The sequence below is a fragment of the Bos mutus genome, chromosome 5, assembly GCF_027580195.1.
Source record: "Bos mutus isolate GX-2022 chromosome 5, NWIPB_WYAK_1.1, whole genome shotgun sequence".
Classification (NCBI taxonomy): domain Eukaryota; kingdom Metazoa; phylum Chordata; class Mammalia; order Artiodactyla; family Bovidae; genus Bos; species Bos mutus.
The window spans coordinates 32,485,843-32,508,419 of NC_091621.1; the positions used below are offsets into that span (position 1 = coordinate 32,485,843).

The window sequence follows — 22,577 nt, forward strand, 5'->3', positions numbered from 1 at the left end:
GTGGGCTTCTCTGCTGCCCCACTGCCACCATAGAGACTGTAAGAAGCAAAGTTTTACATCATTAAAATTGTATACATATTAACACCCCCTTACATCTGCCTCCCTCAAGTCCCATTTAGTTTTCTTATCACAATTTAAAAAATAACAATAAGAAGCAAAACTTTGCTTGGCAAATATATCACCAACTTCCTCCCACAGACTACATAATCATTTAAGTCCCCAGGGCAAGTATGCCCTTATTATCTATACAGTAATATAGAAAACTGATGGGAAGAAGTAGATGTTTAATTGTTGTGAAGATGGTCTGCATTTGACAGCAAAGTAAGAAAAAATTATTCAGCTCATGATGTAGCTTGTCTGACAAAAGAACACTTGCCATGATGAAAATTTACTTAATATTCAAGGAAAGCCATACTAACCTTGGTAATCATGCAATTTGTCATTCACATAGTACTTTGATATTTATGGTATGTTCTGTGATAATTTGTTATTCATGGCAACATCATGAAAGATAAAACAGGGAACTTTTTTACTTATCAGTCTTGAGACTTTCACTATCTTGCCCTGTCTCCCACATTAACAAGAACTCAAATAAAAATTGTACTTAAGGCTGTGTGAAAGGGATTATAACAATGGTGAATATCCCGAAAAATTAAATAGACGAGTGAACTTACCTAATCACAGCAAGATTTAATCATTATATCACATCAGGAGCAGAATCAGACCCACTGGGAAGAAGTTAAAACAAGAAATAAAAATTTGGAGTGAATATAATGGGGAGGAATGTATATTGATATCTTACATTTTGATATAACTAGTGCCTCACAAGGGAAACCACTGCCTTGGCAAATGCTAAGTGACTCGACACTGGATGGTTCAGGCAGGGACAATATTGCCACCAGCTAGGATGAAGGGGATGATTTGTTCATAGGGCTGATATTTGGTAGGTTTTGAAAAGCAAAGCATGGTTTTCTGTGTTTGCTTTTAAATTACTTCCCACACTGTAAAAATTAAAACTAAAAATGTTCTAGTAGTTCGATTTATTAAAAATATTATAAAATTATTAGGCCTTTCTGGCAAGATGCTAACCCTAATCAGAATTTTGCAGCCAGGACATGAATGATGGGGCCATAGCCCACTGGTTGACATAGTTCTTGTCTTAGAACACTGCAGAAGACATGAAACCTTAACCCTAAAAGAGAATGATTATAAAATTATGCAGGTGGTCAGCTTAATTGAAAACTATTTTATATATGCAATCCTCTCATCATCTCACCATGAAAGTTTCCTGATTCTAGTTAGTTTAGATTCTAGATTCCTGTTTCTAGTTAGTTTATTCACCGTCACCATCAATATACCTGCAATAATGTATCTGTGGCCTGGAACCAAGACCCAATTGACTTCAGCCATTTTCAAATGGTGTGATCGACCTCTAGTGGTCAGAATATGACATTAAATGAGTAAAACCCTGATTTCTATTGGTTTGTTTTATTCAAAATGAAATTTTATTCAAAAATGACTTTGATATTGATATCTAATATCTTATACTTTGGTATCTTATTTTGATATCTTATATTTTATTTCTACTATAGCAATATTTAAAATATTTATATAACATTTATTTATTCATGAATCTACCTACTTCATAAATAGTTATCATTTATGATGCATGTATATCTGCTAAGAAACCAGTTTATGTAGCAAAAGTCAATGAAATATTTGTCCTTTGGAATGCCTCATGCTAAAAAAGGAAATATCTCATATACTTGAACATTTACCTTTCTGTGCCCGAACTAAATTATAAATCATGAGCCCAGAGACATGGAATTATAGAATATGTAGAAATACCACTCTGAGTCAACTACTTAATCACCTTCTTTCATATGGAGCTGTACTCATTTTATTTTAGAACAGTGTTATCCCAGTATACTGATTTCAGTCCTCTTGACATTTGATATAGCATTTACTTATTTTTTCATAGATGGAGAATGAATAATGGGGATATTGATCTGACAAGTGATCGGTACAGTATGGTAGGAGGAAACCTTGTTATCAACAATCCGGACAAACAGCAAGATGCTGGAATATATTACTGTTTAGCATCAAATAACTATGGGATGGTCAGAAGCACTGAAGCAACCCTGAGTTTTGGATGTAAGTAATTGTGACTTTAAAATGGGTATGTGCATTTAGGTGAAGAAAATTTTAGACATTATCAGAAGAATTAAGCAAAAAAGGAGAAATCGAGGAGAAAGAAAAGCGAGAGAAAGACTTCTAGATGAGGTGGGCTTTACAAGATTAGTGGGCCTTAATTGTGTGGAGAAGAAAAACAATTCCAAGAGAGCAAAGTATTATGAAAAATATTATGAATGTATTTAAAGTAGTCAAAGATAACACTGGAAAATAAACTAAGGTCATGTTCAGAAAGATCTTGAATAAGTTTCTAATAATTACTCTCAATGGAAATACTAAGCTTTGAATTCTCACTGGGGATGATATTGTCCCCACGGGAGTGAAAATCAGTTCTTGGAGGCAGGGAACCATTTTATGTATTACAACACAATGGTCTTATTCCTTAGTATTTAATTTTTCTTGTTAGTAATGAATTAAATGTTAACTGATTTAAGTTTAAATTAAATAAAATTTCTCCTTTTAGGGACAATAATAATGAGAATACTTTGAGAAACATTGTGCTAAACTAAAAGTTAGAGGTTATTATGGAATAAAAATGTCTATTGGGAGAGGAGTTAGACTAGATGTTCTCCATACGTGATTTTATAAGTCAGCATTTAAATATTTTGCAAAATGAATTATAGGATGAAAGTGACATTTTTAAAAGGACCCAAGTGGTACTGATTACCAGAAGGGAGTGAGACAAAATCAGCAAGTGCAGCCAGATTAAATTCATGTGGTGACAGTGAGAGTGCAAATGATAAACTCAGTCCTTGAGGAAATATACAACAGATTCACTGAAGGAAAAAGACCTTGAATATTTTCTTAAGGAAAGTCTAGTCAAAGGGCAGAAACATTTTGCTCTCTTTAAAATGGAACGGGAGCAATTAAGACCAATATCAAGGATAAAAGTAAGCGCTTCAATGGTCTCTTCGCATTTAGAGAAGACATTGTTATCCACAGTGAGATAGACCCCAACTAAGTTTTAGAATAGGAATGGCATTCCAGGGAGGCATCAGGACAGGAAAAGTAGATTTGAAGGGTTCTTTGCAAAAAGGTAATTATTGGAATGATAATTTTTCAGAGACATAAACATAAAGAGAATTAAAAACTAGATTTCATAATTTGAGTACTGATCACAGCATATTAAAAAGCAGAAACATAACTTTGCTGACAAAGGTCCATTTAGTCAGAGCTATGGTCTTTCTAGTAGTCATGTGAGAGCTGGACCATAAAGAAGGCTGAGTGCTGAAGAATTGATGTTTTCAACTTGTGGTGCTGGGGAAGACTCTTGAGTGTCCCTTGGACAGCAAGGAGATCAAACAATCAACCCTAAAGGAAATGAACCCTGAATATTCATTAGAAGGACTGATCCTGAAGCTGAAGCTCCAATCCTTTGGCCACCTGATGTGAAGAGCCAACTCACTGGAAAGAACACCGATGCTGAGAAAGATTAAGGGAAAGAGGAGAAGGGGGCTACAGAGGATGAGAAGGTCAGATGGCATCACCAACTCAATGGACATGAGTTTGAGCAAACTCTGGGAGATAGTGAAGGACAGGGAAGCCTGGTGTGCTACATACAGTCCATGGAGTCGCAGAGAGTCTGACATGACTTAGTGACCGACACCAACTTATCACACATAAGGAAATGGAGATGAGACAAGACTGAAACAGAATAAGAACCAGTAACATAAATGAAGAATCAGATCCAAGCAAAATGTGAGTTCCAAATACACAGAACAGAGTGAAGGAAATAAAAACTGAGGAAAGTCCAGAATTTGAAAAAGAGCAAGATTATTGACCTTCACGTTCCTCAGCTAGGATTCTGCCCTTCATCCTTACTCCTTCTCCCCACTGGACTCCTCTCTCCGACTTTCTCTGGTAAAGCCCTGGGTTTGTCTGTGCACATTGTATTTCCAGATATTCTTACAGAGAGTCTTCCTAAATCTGAAGAAAAGTTTAGAAAATGCACAGTCTTCCGGGTTGTCACAACAGTTATACAGATGCTGCCAATGTCCATATTCTTCTGTAATGTGTGCACATTCCAGCGTCTGAAAAGGCTTGAATAAGCTTTTGATAAGCTTCACCAAACCAACAGAGAAATATTGTATCTAAAAGTGAATTAGTAGCTGAAAAAGAAACTTTAATGAGTATCAATTTTTCTATTGCCCAGAGAATGAATGTTTTCCTTCTTGCTTTCATGATTAGATCTTGATCCTTTCCCACCTGAGGAACGTCCTGAGGTCAGAGTGAAAGAAGGGAAAGGAATGGTGCTACTCTGTGACCCTCCATACCATTTCCCAGGTAAACTGAGCTCTTCTATGATTATAAGCATCTAGGAAATGAAGTGGGAACACTTTTACTTCTTCATGATATTGGAGCATTTATAATTAAGACTCAATATTTGTATAACCTTATAACACATCACTTACTAGAGCTTATAGATGCTTGCTTTTTTGATTCTTTAAACAGTTGTCCCTAATTACAAAGGTCTATGATCATTTCAGCTTATAAATAACATGTATGTTGGATTATGTTCCTATTAAAGTCCTGTTACACTGGAGAAAATATGGTAGATTTTCTACAAATAATTCCTGTAATAGAATAGTACCAAGGAGGAAATAATCATTTTATTAATAATTTGGCATCTAAAATATGCTGCTGCTACTAAGTTGCTTCAGTCGTGTCCCACTCTGTGCGACCCCTGAGACGGCAGCCCACCAGGCTCCCCCGTCCCTGGGATTCTCCAGGCAAGAACACTGGAGTGGGTTGCCATTTCCTCCTCCAATGCATGAAAGTGAAAAGTGAAAGTGAAGTCGCTCAGTCGTGTCTGACTCTTAGCGACCCCATGGACTGCAGCCAAATATACTAGGACCTGTAATTAAACACCAGAAAGAAAGAGACATAATAAATTATTAATCTCTTTAGGAGTTCTAATCCACAAACAAAATGTGAGTTACAAATACATATAGTAAAGAAAATAAAAGCTGAGGAAATCCAGAATTGGATACAGAGCAAGATTGTTGACCTTCACGTTCCTCAGCTAGGATTCTGCCCTTCATCCTTACTCCTTCTCCCCACTGGAGTGCTCCCTCAGTCTTCCTCTGGTGAAGCCCTGGGTTTGTCTGTGCACATTGTATTTGAAGCAAAGTTTAAAAAATGTGCAGTCTTCAGAGTTGTCACAACAGGTACACAGGGGCTGCCAATGTATCCCTGTACACAAGAAAGGGGCTAAACTGAAGTTCATCTGCTACAAGATTCAACTTTGGAATACATGTTTTCAGTAATTTGATATGGCTAAAATGAAAGCTACAAAACCATTGATTAAAAGATGAACACTGCATATATAATATTTTCACTCATTTATCAAACATTTTCTTCAAATAATATATTTATACCATTTTTCTCTCATAAAAAAGTATTCTGGGTTCTTATAGTTTTAATCTTATGTCATAAAGTTGTCTCTAAATATCTCTGTATAGAATGATTTATAACAGACTATTATAAGTCTGGCATATATTAATATGGAATATATATACATGCACATATATACTATTCTGATTATGTATAGATAATAGACAGTTTATAATCAAATGTTGATCACTTTTTTCTTATAACTGTGGGAGAAAGAGAATTAGTTGATATACATAGGAGACTCAGTAGACATGAGTCTGAGCAAACTCCAGGAGAAAATGGAGGACAGAAGAGCCTGGCATGCTGCAGTCCATGGGGTCGCAAAGAGTCTGACATGACTTAGTGGCTGAACAACAACAAAAGGAGAAATTTATGAATTCAAATGTTGTAAAAAGTTTTTCAATGAAGGAGTGGTCTTTTTTTTTTTAAAGAACTGACAAAATTATGAAAAAATACCCTCATGTTCATAGTGTTTCCATTGGCATCTGCTTTGAGTGAGATTTTCATTGAAGGGCGTTGAGCAGAGGAATCACAGGACATCACTTAAGTTATAGAAAGGCAAATCTGGTTACTGTTGTAAGAAAAGACTCAGCAGAATATAAAAGTGAAACCAGGAGCTCAGTTAAAGGTATTGCCATCATGTAGGCAATGAATATGGACCAGAGCAGGGGAACTGGAGGTAGGAAGAAGTAGTTAAATCAAGATATATTTTGAAGGAAGGGGTAAGAGTACAGGCTGGTAGACTTTATGTGTGAGATATAAGAGAAACACAGGAGTCAAGATGACATCAAAGTATTTGTCATGAGCTCTGGAGAGAATGGAGTTGTCTGGAAGAATAGGTGTGGATTAAGAGTGAGGGGCCTAATTTAAAATTCCAAAAAGAGTTGTTCAGTTGGCAGTTCTATGAATGTGGAACCCAAGGGCAACATCTGAGGTAGGAGTATCAGTTTGTCATGCAGCATTATATAAATTGTTTTCAAAGTCATAGGACTGCATGTCATTACCTAGGGAAGTAGTATAGATAGATATATGGGGAATGGTTCAAGGAACACAAACTATGGGATTTTTCTGAGATGAGTCTGGTTTTCAAGCCTCTGTGGCATCTTTACAACTTTGTTGACTGAAGAATTTCATGGACCAAGACTAAGGTTGGTAGAAGCTTCAAATCATTAAGCCAAATGAGTGTATTACCTCTTCTTCCTGATAAAGATACAAATGTTTACATGGGTAGGGGCAGGACTGGGACGTCTTTTAAATAAGCCAAAGAAACATTATTAATCACAGAATAGAACCTGAACAACTCATCTCCACTTGTGCTCTTAGTGGATTATGACCTCTTTGAACATTAGACATGACACCTTCAAATATAAGAATGGACATATGCTTGAAGACCATAGTGTGTATATATGTGTGTACCATTTTGCCATTTGCATGTCATAAATCTATCTTTCCACTATATGCAGTTAAGGTTTTGTATATTGCAGTTAATATTTCATGGAGTTGAGGTATAAACGAACCGACCAGGTTTGGATTCTGAACCTCAAAGAACATTATATATGCAACTATTTATAGTAGTCAAATCTTGTTGGCTCTATTTGGTGATCTGATAACCTAAAATTTACTCCTTACTAAGTCAACTTAACTTAGCCATAACTACATCTCAGTTTGCTTGTTCAAAATTTGGGAGTAATAATTCTTGTGCCACCTACTTCACAGACCTTGTTATGAGATTCAAATTTAATGTTTTTAAATTATAAAATGGATATCTAATTTAAAAGGATTATTATTAAATTAAATAAAATGTATTTAGTACATTTAATGTTATATTTTGAATCGCCATTAAAACAAATAAAGTACATCTCACTTCACTAAGAATTTTTTTTATTCATGGCTATTGAATTCACCTTTGATTTATGCACAGGAAAAAGATCTAGGGGACAATCTCATCATTTACAATCACTACATTTTTCTATGGATTTGGGTGTTCTACAATTTCTTGCAAAGAGGAAAACTCTTATTTGAACCAGTTGTTTATTTATTAGGAATACTTATACATACCTATATCAGTAAAAATGTTGATTCAATTTTATAACAACATTTGATATGCAACTGATTGCCTAGTGCCTAGCACAGGATATGTGTCCAACAAATATTTGAAGAATGAGAAAGTAAAAGAGTAAATAAGTGTATTCATTAAATTGATAGATACATAGTGATTACAATTTTAGCAAAAGATAAATTTTCTTGTTTAGATCTTGTTTTATTAAATAGAACCATTAATTCATTAATGTGTAAGACTTTCTAAATCCCTAGATTCTCAGAAAATGGAAGCATGATTCTTTGATTCCAACTAATTTTCAGAACCTGAAACTGAGTTACACAACTCACAAAATAGGAATCATATATGTGCATATTCTGTAAGAGAATTAAAAAAAAGCCCATCATTTGAAGAGTGAGTACTATTGAGAAAATACAGGATATCTAATAATACACATGGTGTGGATTTTTAAATAAATAAGAAAGTGGGAATACTCTTAAGAGAAAAAACTCATTAAATGTTGAATGTGATAGTGACTGAATCTCAATAGACTAGAAAGGTAAGCATAAAAATAGACAAGCATGCTAGAGCATAGTAGGGAATATATGAGCCCACAGTATAACCTGGTATAAATTTCTTTCTAAAAGAATTTATATATAGTTTACTATAGATGTCAAACAAAAGTTAGAAGCTATTGTGGTTTTATTGGTATAGGTAAATTCTGTTCTAATGAGGTTAATTAACAACAACAACAACAAAAAAGTACAAACATCTTCAAAAAAGTTTGTGGACAGAGACAGCACTTAATTACTTCAAATATATATCAAGGAGAAATGTAAAATTATTTATCAAGCTTGGGTAAGTGGTATATTTCAAAATAATACAATGAAACTGATCAAATGCACTATAATTGGCCAAAACAAATCCCCACTGTAATATGGTACAGACTCTCTTGAGGCAAAGAAAAAAGTCCCAGACACCTATCGATAAAAGCAATGTTTTTGGAACAGTCCTGGTATTTACTCTTCCTAAAAAATAATTTTATAATAATTTATTGTTTAAGCCAGACAGCAAGGCTATGAGGAAAATAGGTGCTGACTTCTTCAGTTCAGTTCAGTCGCTCAGTCGTGTCTGACTCTTTGCGACCCTATGAATCACAGCACGCCAGGCTTCCCTGTCCATCACCAACTTCCAGAGTTCACCCAAATGGATGGAGTTCACGTCCATTGAGTCGGTGATGCCCTCCAGCCATCTCATCCTCTGTCGTCCCCTTTTCCTCCTGCCCCCTACCCCTCCCAGCATCAGAGTCTTTTCCAATGAGTTAACTCTTTGCATGAGGTGGCCAGAGTACTGGAGTTTCAGCTTTAGCATCATTCCTTCCAAAGAACACCCAGGACTGATCTCCTTTAGAATGGACTAGTTGGATCTCCTTGCAGTGGAATGCAAAAGTAGGAAGTCAAGAAACACCTGGAATAACAGGCAAATTTGGCCTTGGAATATGGAATGAAGCAAGGCAAAGGCTAATAGAATTTTGCGAAGAGAACACACTGGTCATAGCAAACACCCTCTTCCAACAACACAAGGGAAGACTCTACACGTGGACATCACCAAACAGTCAACACTGAAATCAGACTGACTATGTTCTTTGCAGCCAAAGATGGAGAAGCTCTATACAGTCAGCAAAAACAAGACCAAGAGCTGACTGTGGCTCAGATCATGAAGTCCTTATTGCCAAATTCAGACTTACATTGAAGAAAGTAGGGAAAACCACTAGACCATTCAGGTATGACCTAAATCAAATCCATTATGATTATACAGTGGAAGTGAGAAATAGATTTAAGGGTCTAGATCTGATAGATAGAGTGCCTGATGAACTATGGACAGAAGTTCGTGACAGTGTACAGGAGACAGGGATCAAGACCATCCCCATGGAAAAGAAATGCAAAAAAGCAAAATGGCTGTCTGGGGAGGCCTTACAAATAGCTGTGAAAAGAAGAGAAATGAAAAGCAAAGGAGAAAAGGAAAGATACAAGCATCTGAATGCAGAGTTCCAAAGAATAGCAAGAAGAGATAAGAAAGCCTTCCTCAGTGATCAATGCAAAGAAATAGAGGAAAACAACAGAATGGGAAAGACTTCTTCAGAGATGGTTAATTTTTACCATTTGCAGGGAGTAAGGGAAGACAGATAATCTACTGAATGCCCATGAGAACTGAGTCAGAGTTTGGCTCTTGATTACCTAAATTAAGCTTCATTCTTAAGTCTGATCAGGGCAGCTACCACACCAATTGTGGAACAGTTTTGGTAGTTCTGGGGTGGAAAAGGAAGTTAGAAGATCAGTTCTGCCTTCCTATTGCTAAATGAGAGTCCCTTGGACTGCAAGGAGATCAAACGAGTCAATCCTAAGGGAAATCAGTCCTGAATATTCATTGAAAGGACTAATGCTGAAGATGAAGCTCCAATACTTTGGCCACCGAAGAACTGACTCATTGGAAAAGACCCTGATGCTGGGAAAGATTGAAGGCAGGAGGAGAAGGGGATGACAGAGGATGAGATGGTTGGATGGCATCACTGACTCGATGGACATGAGTTTGAGTAAGCCCCAGGGGTTGGTGGTGGACAGGGAAGCCTGGCATGCTGCAGTCCATGGGGTCACAAAGAGTAAGACACAACTGATCGACTGAACTGAATTGATTGCTATACGTCCTTGGGCGAGTCAACCTAGCTAAACCTCTGTATCCTTTTTTTAAAATGACAATAGTGATCCCTAGCTTTGTTTTAGTGAGAAATGATAGCATCCAACATATTGCAATTATTCTTTTGTCCAAGTAGATGGTTTATCATTAGACAATAATCTATTAAATAAATTTATATTATTAATATTACAAGTTCCACAAGGGCAATGACCAAATTTGTCTTCTTTAGTGGCACATAGAAGATAACTCAGTAAACTGGAGGGGAGGCCCAATTTTGATCCATTGAGCAGGAAGCTCCCATGGAAAATGGGATGGGTACCCACTCCACTATTCTCACCTGGAGAACCCATGGACAGAAGAGCTTGACAGGCTACAGGCCATGGGGTCGCAAAGAGTTGGACACAACTGAGTTACTAACACTTTCACATTGAATATTTAGGAAAATACACACTGGGCCTTAAACCAGCCAGACCATTTATTCTGTAGTACAAGATTTATGTTTTTACCAACACATGGCAGTAACTTCTCTGACCTAACTTTTCTGCCTTTAAGATTCAAAGAGTAAAACATTATCCTGTTCCTCTTCTCTAATGAGTGGTACACAGAAAAATTTCTTAGAATTTAGAAAAACTGAGTAATATGGTAGTTAAAATAGCCTGACCAAAGTCATATTAATATTTAGTCTGGAATTAAAATACAGGTCTCCACATTGACATAACTATGGAGTAATCAGAATATTCTGAATTAGTTTTGTGTGTGGTATCTTGAAATATTGTATAGCTAAGAAAATTCTTCTGTAAGGAAATCTGTACTTTCCTGACTCTTTCTAATTTTTTTGGAATTTGTGTCCAGAAATCATTACAAAAATATTAATTTTCTTTTTAAGTGAGAATACAAAAATTATTTCAAAACTAGACAAACTCACATCTGTTAAAATATACTTTAAATATTATTTTGGTTTACAGTCTGTTAAAATATATGATAAATGTTATTTCTAAATACTATAAACATAGAATTATTTGTTGCCCAATTCCAAAAACCTGATTTCAGCAATTTAAGCAACCTCCAAAGTTTCTGCTTATTTTGTTTCTTCTGTGGTTTTTACCTGACCTTCTTAAATCAGCATAAGGATAACGATTAATATTAATAGAATCATTCACTTCATGGCAAATAGGTTGGGAAACAATGGAAACAGTAAAAAAGTTTATTTTCTTGAGCTCCAAATATCACTGCAGAGGGTGACTGCAGCCATGAAATTTAAAAAATTCTTGCTCCTTGGAGGAAAAGTTATGACAAACTCAGTCAGCATATTAAAAAGCAGAGACATTTCTTTGCCAACAAAGGTCCATACAGTTAAAGCTATGATTTATCCAGTAGTCATGTATGAATGTGAGAGTTGGACCATAAAGAAGGCTGAGCACTGAAGAACTGATGCTTTTGAACTGTGGTGTTGGGGATGACTTTTGAGAGTCACTTGGATAGAATGGGGATCAAACCAGTCAATCCTAAAGGAAATCAACCCTGAATATTCATTAGAAGGACTGATGCTGAAGCTGAAGCTCCAATACTTTGGCCACCTGATGCAGAGAGTCAACTCATTGGAAAAGACCCTGATGCTGGGAAAGACTGAAGGCAAGAGGAGAAGGGGACAACAGAGGATGAGTTGGTTGGATGGCATCACCGACTTAATGTGCTTGAGTGCGAGCAAGCTCTAAGAGATGTTGAAGGACAGGGAAGCCTGGCGTGCTGCAGTCTATAGGGCCACAAAGATTTGGACATGACTGAGTAACAGCAACAAGAATTATTCACAGATACAAAGGTCTAGAGAATGTGTATGCTAACAATAAGAATGCTGAGTTGGAGAAATATGGTGATTTTATTTTCTTTCAAATTTAACTTTGTATTTTCATTTTTTGAAAACAAAAAATAAACTTCTGTAATTAAAAAGTTAAGATAAATAATCTTCATTCACTTTTATGAGACTGTATATTGCTGGAGAAAATTGTATAGCTAGTTTAAATGGAATCCCCTGGACTATTATTTTCAATCATACTGGACGTATATAGCATGCAATTCTTTTAGTTTTTCATATTCAGCTCTTTTTCATTCTCCATTTAGCAGCTTTACCAGTCAATCACCTTGAGTTCCATAAAACAAAATGGAATGGTGTCAGGTCATGATTATTTCATTTTTAAAATATCTTGATTTTCCACCATCTTGCATCTAAATCTTTTCTAACTTGAACTAAGAGATCTTTTTCTGAGGGTACCTTTTTTTTTATTTTAATTCCCCTGAGGGTATTTTTTTCCCCCTGAGGGTATCTCCCTAGTGGCAGTTGTCTTCACATGGTTATAATGTTTTAAAGGGGATTAGGATATTGAGACTGAGAAATATGTATCACCCAGCGTTCCCTCTTACGCATTACTGCTGTGCATGATTACTGGGATGTCATCCCTCAAAACATTAAGGGGAGATCTGAATGGAAAACTGGGAAAAGAAGCAATTTAATGAGGAAATTCAACTTTTGGCCTAACCAGCCAGTATGCTTAGCCAAAGGAATTTACAACAGTTAAAAGTTACCATATGATCTGCTTCCTAATATTTAAGAAAACAAGTAAAATGCCTTTTTTCCTTTTCTGTAGTTTTTACTTTTTAATGTAGCCAGAATAGGCTGCATAAACTCATTTCTAAATCTGTCATGTATAATAGGAGAATAAAAAGATATAAAGCCACAGTACAGTTGACTTTATCTTTTAAATGCAGTAGGGAAGATGGAATTTGAAGCTATTAGACCTGGATTCAAAATCCTAATTCTACTTAGTCATGAAATTCTAAGCAAGTCATTTAAACTGAGTTGTATTTAGCCCATAATTAATTAAAAGAATATTGGTAATTCATGAATAATTGAGAAATAGATATTATTGCTTAGTATCACTTTATATTCAAACTACGGTAGCTTTTAGAAAATTTGTGCTGTTTATCTTGGCCTACTTCCAACATTTACTCTACAAAAGCCTAGATTAGATTATGTGCTAGTTTATTTCTAGAAAACAAGACTTTTCCTTTTGGAGAAGAGCTTAAAACTGAGTCAATAATATTTGAAAAGACTAGATTAGGTTATGAACTAGCTTACTACTAGAAAACAAAATCTTTGCTTTTGGAGGGAGTTTAATACTTAGTCAACAATATTTTCTTCTAGATGATCTTAGCTACCGCTGGCTTCTAAATGAATTTCCTGTATTTATCACAATGGATAAACGAAGATTTGTGTCTCAGACAAATGGCAATCTCTACATTGCTAATGTTGAGGCATCTGACAAAGGCAACTATTCTTGCTTTGTATCCAGTCCCTCTATTACAAAGAGTGTGTTCAGCAAATTTATCCCACTCATTCCACTACCTGAACGTAAGTATATTTGTTCTCTGTTTTTGTAAGGTTGTCTACTTATGGCATACTTATAATAATGAAAAGAAATATCCAATGGGCAAACCAGCTGACTGCTTCACCAGGACAAATAGAAGACATATACTTTGAAAGTCTTGGTTTTTCCTTAGATTTTCACCTAGAGAAGATTTACATCATAAAATGTCCTAAGGTGGTTGAGTTTGAATTGGTTGCCTCCAGTTCAGTGAATGTATAGAAACCCAAGTGATTTACTAGCAAAATGCCAATATTTTGGTTATAAATGGGAATCACCACCATCTGTTTTTTGTTTCATGGTCAGTCCTACTTCTTAGTCAATTCATGAAAGTGAATGATTATATCAAAACAAGCTGCAGTGATTACAGAATTGGGGTGGAAGGAAAGGCAATCAGATCATTTTTTATTTTTAAGGAATTATTTACATGAAGGAAATAAGTATATAAATTGCCTTTCTATTGTAAGTAGTGTAGGGTATGACTACTGTGGTACCATCTTGAATGACAGTTAAGAGTTAACACGTTCTTAACTGGCCTTTCCCCAGGCTTCAGTTGAATGAACTTAAATCAGAATACAATATGTTTTCTTACTTCAGGTTATTTTTATCTCAGTCCTCCTGCAACACTCATATCACTGAATTCAAGCTTCTAAGGAAATACTGGTTCTGTTGTTGGCAGACTTAAATTTGGGTCTTACCTCTAAGTTTTGTATAATAATGGTGGCAAGTCTGTCATATCACAGACATTCTATTATTATTCTCAAGATAGCAGTCAAATGGTTAGTATTCAATAAACATCTTATTATCTGGCTTTTTTTTTTTACCCCTCTCAAATCTTAGGAAATACTCTCACCACTACTTCATGGAGTGAAAAGGAACCATCATGTGAAAACTTTCCTCATTTTCGTCCCTCAAAATTCAGTGCTTCTTACTTTCTTTCTCAGTGGAAAAAGTGTTTTTCCTGCTGCTCAAGCTAATTGCTGCAGCTGCTCTGATTCACATCCCATTTGTTTCATTTAAGGATGTCATTGCATCACTCTTTCTTTTCTGAGTCTTTAAACTCTCCTCCATTTGTTTCCCTCTGCATATTCTTTTGTATTCAATGCAAACAGTCTTGAGTAATCAAAACCACTTCTTATTTACTAAATCCAAAAGACATTTTCAGATCTGATTCTGTATGAAATTTGACCCTTGTTGATCTCTTCTGCCTCTCTTGAAATCTCCTTTCTTTTCCTATTTTTTGACTATTTCTGCCTCTGCTTATTTCCCAGCTGCCTCAGTGACAACCTCTACGCAGTATCCTTCATCAGATCATCCTCATTCTCATATTTCTTTCCAATCTTTTTCTAGATAGTCTCATTCATTTATACCTTTATTTCACTAGAAGCTCTATGTGCTGACTCCAGATTCACTTCTCCAAAACTTTTCCCTAATCCTACCTACATCCTGGGCTTGACACACAGAAGCTTCTCAAGAGTGTTAAATTTGAAATATTTCAAACACATCTTTCATCTGCTCTCTAAACCTCCTCTTCTGGTGTTCTTCATCTCATTGAATAATACTATCATATTTCTCACCGGTAACTCAGGAGAGAATTTTAATCATCAACTCCTTTCCACTGACATCCTGAGGACAGTGAACACAGCAGTTTTCATTTAGGACATAAGCACTTGGAAAGTTTGAGGAAAATGTGGAACCCAAAGATAATGATTCAGCAGACCCAGGATGTGATCCAGGAATCTATAGTTTCAATGAGTATCCCAAGTGATTTTAATGAATTGGATTTTATTAATTTATTTATTTTTACCAATACAATATTGTAAAGTAATTAACCTCCAATTAAAATAAATAAATTTATGTTTGAATTGGATTTTTGATCTGTATCTTGGGAAAACATTGATCCAAGGGGCAGTTCTTTTGATTCTGGTTCTAAAACACAACTTGGATCTGTGTTTTCCTTTCTGCTCCCACTGTGACTCTGCCCTTGTTCAGGCCCTCACTTAGAACTCTAACTCTCTGCTATATTTTTCTTCTCCATATTCCTTCCCTTAAAACTGCCAACAAATCTACTTAAACCAAAGGTAAAATTCATATTTAGTCTTTTAACAAATCCTATTAATAGCTAACCATTGAGGAAATTAATCTCAAAATCTTTAATATCAGTTTCAAACCTTCTATATTGTAGATTCAAGTTCATCTTCAACTACATATACTTCAATATCATTTTGATTCCTAGACCTTTTATAATTGCCTGCACACTCCTGAAGTTGTGTCAAAATATGCGATTTCCTCAACTTGAAGTGGTCTGGTTCAAATGTCCTCTTTGCCTGAGATTCCCTCAGCTCTTATATATTTCCAACAATCCTCCTTGGCCACCACTTTTTTAGAGCATTTACTATTGATTCGGTTTATATTTCAGGTCTTTGTGTATCTATTTGTCTTTCAAGTGTTCTACAGTATAAAGCACACACTCATGTTATGATTCTAAGCAGTGTATTTAGCCTTTCTGCTCTGCTTGCTAATTTTGGTTTTTCTTAAATTAGGAACAACAAAACCATATCCTGCTGATATTGTAGTTCAGTTCAAGGATGTATATGCATTGATGGGCCAAAACGTGACTTTAGAGTGTTTTGCACTTGGCAAGTAAGTATGCTCACAGTTTTCATTAATGTATATAGAGTTTAAATCTTATATTGTTAGGAAATAAATGTTAAAAATGTTTATCTATAAACATAGAGTAAATTGACTTTTAAGTGTTGTGGACTATTAGCTCTTCTTATCTTCTATTTAAGTCCTGTTCCTGATATCCGATGGCGAAAAGTCCTAGAACCAATGCCAAGCACAGCTGAGATCAGCACCTCTGGAGCTGTCCTCAAGATCTTCAATATTCAGCTAGAAGATGAAGGCATATATGAATGCGAGGCTGAGAACAATAGAGGAAAGGATAAACACCAGGCAAGAATTTATGTTCAAGGTAGATACATTGTTTTAATTTTCCACACATGTAATCAATATCTTATTTAAAACCATTTTCTAACTTGAAAACTTAGCATAAAATGATTAACCTTAAAAACAGTAATGTGTATTACATTGTGAAAAACAATAAAATATTTATCTTTATGTCCAACTAAGTCACAAAAATGAGTAGACAAGTTAGGAATTTATGCCACTGGTATTACAGGAACATGAATGGATCAATAGTAGTGTTCTTGATAATTTTGAGAAAATACAATTCATATGGCTTGTTGACTTTCTTCAGGCTCTTTTTTATTTGTAGAAACACCTATGCATTATGACATAGTTTAAGCCAGTGATTCACAAACTTTACCATGTTTTAAAATCATCTGGAGGGCTTATTTAAAGACACAAATTGCTGGTTCTCATACTCAAGAGTTTCTGAGTTAGAAGGTCTATTTGGGGTGTGAGAATTTGTATTTATAAAAAATTCTTAGGAGATGTTGATGCTACTTGTCCAGGAGCCACTCTTAGAGAATTATTGGTCTAAGGAAAGTTTTTCTTTGATACAACTTTTTGATACAAGTATTTAATTGAAATAAGCTTTATTTGGGAGGAGAGAATATAGTTTCTCAGTCAATGCTTAAAACTTTGCATACTGAAATCCTCCCTACAATGTTCTCCAATGTGAAATTTGCAGGTCACACCTGAATAAACATCTAAGTCTTTGATAAGGTCATTCACTGAAAGGATGAATGTACAGAGTGCGTCCTCAGAGGCAGACACAGTAGGAGCCAGGACAGTTAAATATAGGAAATATTTTGTCCTTGAGGGGTTCATACTCTAGTCATACTATATGAAAAACCTCCAAATTTATATAGTCATACACAGTCAAATAAATATATACCCCTAATGTATATAATTATAAAGAAAATTGTGAGTACAATATGGGGATTACATATGATATTGATTGATAAAGCATTTGATAAAGGGGTACCTTAGTCTCATCAAAGGATGGATGATAGGAAAAACTAGAGATGATGCCTGAGCTGAACTGGAATACCAGTAGACTAAAGGGTACTGTGGCAGTGTCAGGACGAACCCTTACCTCCTACCACTAGACCCCAGGCCTCTGTCTATATAGGAATGAAGTAAGCATCTACAACGACCCAGCACATGCAGCCTCATCACCACCATCTCAGAACGTCCACTAGGTTTAGGATTAATGTAACTTTCACCTTGTGCATTTCATTTGCCTTAAGAAGCCCTTGGACTCCAGGGCCGTCTTATGGGCTACACTTTCATACCCACATGGCTTTGCACCTTTCCTACTCAGACTCTATATTCTTTTCATTCCTAACTTCTGACGTCCTTATAATAAGCCTCTAGAACACAGTCCATCATTATCAGAATCCCCTATATCCGTAACTTTGCACATTCCCTTTATTTATTTATTGCCTGTTTATTTATTTATTTATTTATTTTATTCACATTCCCTTTAGTCTTTGCTGTAACTGACACTGTTTCTACTGCAGACCACGAAGCAGTGGCTGAATTTTCTTTCACAACCCTCATCCCCAGGTGTGACTTGTACACTTGTCCTCCTTGCTATTTATTGCCATTGCTAGACTATCTTTCTTTTCCTTTAATCATCTAGTTTATAATCTTATGTCAGGTTACCTTCCCAACCCATTGTTCTAAGATTTTCATTATTAACAACTATCACCACTACAAGTCTTTTCATGACTTCATTCTTGGTGACATAAAATCATGTGGACTATAATAATTTTTCTAATGGTCTTGTGTCTCACTTCCTTTGAACTCCTCTCTTCCAATGATCTTGTTCTACAATCTTGCTCAGCAATCCACTCCTAAGGCTGAGGGTTCAGACCTTATTGTTACCAAAAGTGCAATCCCTTTACAATCTCAAGTTTAGGTGTTTAAACTCTGATCACCACCTTTCAAGCTTCAATACCCAGATTCCTACAATCCTTTTATTAGGTGTTTAAACTCTGATCACCACCTTTCAAGCTTCAATACCCAGATTCCTACAATCCTTTTAATCTACCAGCAACTATAATCAGTTAGTCTTACTCTGTTTTAACTTCCTCTCACTTTCCCTAACTTGGCCATCTCTTTCCTAAACCTGGGTTCAATCATTATCATTTCCCTGCACACCAACTTAGCTCACTCATCTCTCTCCACTTTGTCTTGCTACTTTGGCAAAGAGTAATACTGGAAAACTCTGGCTCTCTGCCTTAGTGTCAGAACCAAGGAACTTGAATATGACTTGAAATGAGCACTACCAAATTGATTAGCCTATGTCTAGTTAAACATCACTGCATCACTAACTTTAAATAGGCCCTTAATGTTGCTTGGCAACTGGACTATTTTTCTCCAGATTTACTCACTCTCTCATTTTATTAGATGACCATATCATGCCTTCACGGTTTCCATTAAACCCACAGTAATTCCTTCTTCGACCTTCCTCTCAGCTAATAACTTGGCTTCCTATTTTACAGAGAAAATGGTAGTAATTAAATTAGAACTCTCACAAACTTCTGTTCTGTTTCTACTAACACTTGCATCTCCACCCTTATCTCTTTTTACTCTAGAGTCAGCTATTCTCTGAGGACAACACCTCCACTTGTGCACTGGACTCTATCCCTCTTACACAATGAATTGAAACATAATTCTTTCAAAGCTTAAATATCAGTTTGAAAGATTTATAAGAAAAAGATCAGTTATTTTAGTGTTATGAATCAGCTTCCCAACAAAACATGCTTCACAAATAGAAAAACAATTATAAGTTGAATTAGAATTACCTTGTCTCTAATAATGTAAAGTTTACCTACAGACCTATATACAACTTCAATGATTCTATCATTGATTCTAAGACTCAGAGAGTATCCGATGTATTCTCCAGAAGAAGGTCAAAACTATAATATTTGTCTTCTTGAGTTGATGATGAATGCTGAGACTTGCATTTGCATTTACAATGTTCTTTACTTTTTAGCATTTCCTGAGTGGGTGGAACACATCAATGACACAGAAGTGGATATAGGCAGTGATCTCTACTGGCCTTGTGTGGCCACGGGGAAGCCCATTCCTACCATACGATGGCTGAAGAATGGATATTCGGTATGTGTGTTCAAGCGCTTTGCAGTTCTTGAGCCTATGTTCAGGTAACATTTCCTATAATCCCGGGAAAAACTAGTGGCATGTAGGCCCTGAAATATAAAAGTTTCCTTAAAAAAAAAAAAAAGTGAACATAAAGTGTCTTTTTTCAGCTTAAACAGTTTTCTATAATCTTATGTCTACCTTCTCTTTCTCTCTCCTTATTGTCTCCTTTGTTCCACTTCCCCCTTCTTCCTTTGCATCCATCTCCACTACCTGATATTGTCCTCTTTTTCTTACCACTGTTTCCCTGACCCCACAGAAACAGAGGTAAGAGTGAAGGTCCTACCTTTAGCCCTGGGGACAAGTAGCAGCAGTGGGGTCCTTCTCTACCTTCCCACTGTAATCTCTCAGCTGGGCCGAGAGGGAAAAAGGTGGACTCTCTGCTCTGTAGGATGAATAGAACAAGAGCCACTGGGCATGGTAAGTGGGTTTTACTTCCCCATACCATGAAAACCCCACTCCACTCGACTTAATTAACAGTGGGGGAAAAATAATGTACTTAAAATGGAAGACAACCAAGCCCAAACCCAAATGAAAGCATTTCTGTTAAAGTTTTTCAAGGAGACGTGTTTTACTTTGTGTTCTTTCCAGTACCATAGAGGGGAACTGAGGCTGTATGACGTGACCTTTGAAAACGCTGGCATGTACCAGTGCATAGCTGAAAACACGCATGGAGCAATTTACGCAAATGCCGAGTTGAAGATCCTGGGTCAGTATCACTTTCTGTTTCTGTCAACAATCAGCAAGAAAGCAACACATTAAAAAGTATCTTGGGTTATCTAGATTATACTTAATTTCATATTACTTTCTTGAATTAACAGTTTCTTGAATTAGAAATTAAGCATTTCTAAAATGTGGTTTGTATTAGAATGGTATTATTTTCCTTTCATTGAAGAATAGTAAATAAATTGGAAGCAATGTAGAGTATAAAGGTTTTTAAAATGTTTTTAATGGTAAAGCAAACTTTACACATGTAAATTTTTACAAGTCTTGCTTTCTCCTATGTCTGGGCAACTAAACACTGCCAGAACATCACATAGTACAGCTGCTCCCTCAGTGCCTGTGAGGCAGCCTTGGAGAGTCTTTGGCACTCAGTAGCTTTATCAGTCCCTGGGTTTCATATCCTACAATTGCTGTTTAAAACCTTCAGCACATTCCTCAGTCCCTTTACCCCACACTGAGTTTCTTCTTCATGAAAAGTGAAAATCATGGAGATAAAATGTTTCAACTTCCTATCCCTCATTCAAAACTATCTGAATCTTTACTACACTTATCCTTTAGATACTCTTTATCCAAAGGATGATGTATACCTCCTCTCGTCCAAAAATAATCCCTTTACCTCTGTACTCAAAACACATCCCTTCTCTTTGTGTGTGTATGTGTGTGTGTGAGTGTGTAAATCTGTATGTGCATATCTCTCAAGATGCCTCACTTTCTGGGCATGTTTTCCTCTTGAATTCTCCTCTCGTTTGTGTTTAGTGACTCAATGCTGATACTTCCTATATTATTTCTTCTTGATCACTTCATTTTCTCCTTTTCATCCCTTCCTTTGCTCAGTTGTAAATCTTGCTGTCTTCCAGAGTTCCATTCCTCTGGCTGCATTCCATTTTCTTTCTCATTCTTTCACATATTCTATAATATTATTCCTGAATTATTATTATTTTGAAATTAAATTGAAATTAATTTTAAATTAAAATTATCCTGGATGATATCTTCTTCTCCCATTAACTATCAATGACCCCTTAAAGTATATCTCTGGGTCAGAGTTTTATCCTCAGCTTCTATCTCAGTATGAAAAACTTCTTAGCAGAAATGGTCATCTGGGTAAATTCATAGATATCCAAAACTTAGCATGTCTGAAATTAAAGTCATTATTTCTTATTCATCCACACCTTTTCCTCTTGAAATGTTTACTGTTCTAAAAAATGAAACTGTAAAGTTTAAAAATTAAAAAAAAAAAAAAAGAAAGAAACAAGGTAGTAAAAAAAAAAAAAAATAAATAAAAAATGAAACAATCCATTACATCCTTCTCCCCTATTACATCTATTGAATTTCTCATTTTTACCCTATAAATCTTTCTGAGTTTTTTTACATTCTTATTTTCATTACAATTACCTTAAATAACACCTTACTATATCATGCCTTTTTCATACTACTTGAAGTGGCTATCATTGAGTTTAGTTATATTTCAAGTAATTAATCCAGATGGGCAGGCTTCCTCTTCTGGATATGATTACTGAAAAGATAAAGCAGTAACTCCGGAGAAGGCAATGGCACCCCACTCCAGTACTCTTGCCTGGAAAATCCCATGGACGGAGGAGACTGGCAGGCTGCAGTTCATGAAGTCGCTAAGCGTCGGACACAACTGAGCGACTTCACTTTCAGTTTTCACTTTCATGCATTAGAGAAGGAAATGGCAACCCACTCCAGTGTTCTTGCCTGGAGAATCCCAGGGATGGGGGAGCCTGGTGGGCTGCCATCTGTGGGGTCGCACAGAGTCAGACACGACTAAAGCGACTTAGCAGCAGCAGCAGCAGCAGCAGCAGCAAAGCAATAACTCAGTGCAGCCTATTTGATTTTTGCTACACCAAAGGTTAGTTCTTTAAAACAGTTGTACCGCTACAAATTGAGTGACACTAAAAGAATGTGAAAGGCAGTGAAATAATAATAAGAAAGTATTAAATAAAACTATCTTTTAAAAGAGT

The 22,577-nt window shown here is 35.9% G+C and overlaps 1 protein-coding gene across 2 annotated transcripts in view; it reads left to right on the top strand.

Moving 5' to 3' along the window:
• Window positions 1–22,577, top strand: part of CNTN1 (contactin 1) — a 430,610-nt gene that overhangs the window by 255,113 nt on the left and 152,920 nt on the right. For both annotated transcript variants that reach the window (XM_005896820.3, XM_005896822.2), the window contains exons 5-11: window positions 1,982–2,154; window positions 4,381–4,476; window positions 13,518–13,724; window positions 16,281–16,380; window positions 16,530–16,711; window positions 19,709–19,833; window positions 20,464–20,581. In XM_005896820.3, coding sequence (XP_005896882.1) covers window positions 1,982–2,154; window positions 4,381–4,476; window positions 13,518–13,724; window positions 16,281–16,380; window positions 16,530–16,711; window positions 19,709–19,833; window positions 20,464–20,581 — 1,001 coding nt within the window. The remainder of the gene's footprint in view (window positions 1–1,981; window positions 2,155–4,380; window positions 4,477–13,517; window positions 13,725–16,280; window positions 16,381–16,529; window positions 16,712–19,708; window positions 19,834–20,463; window positions 20,582–22,577) is intronic.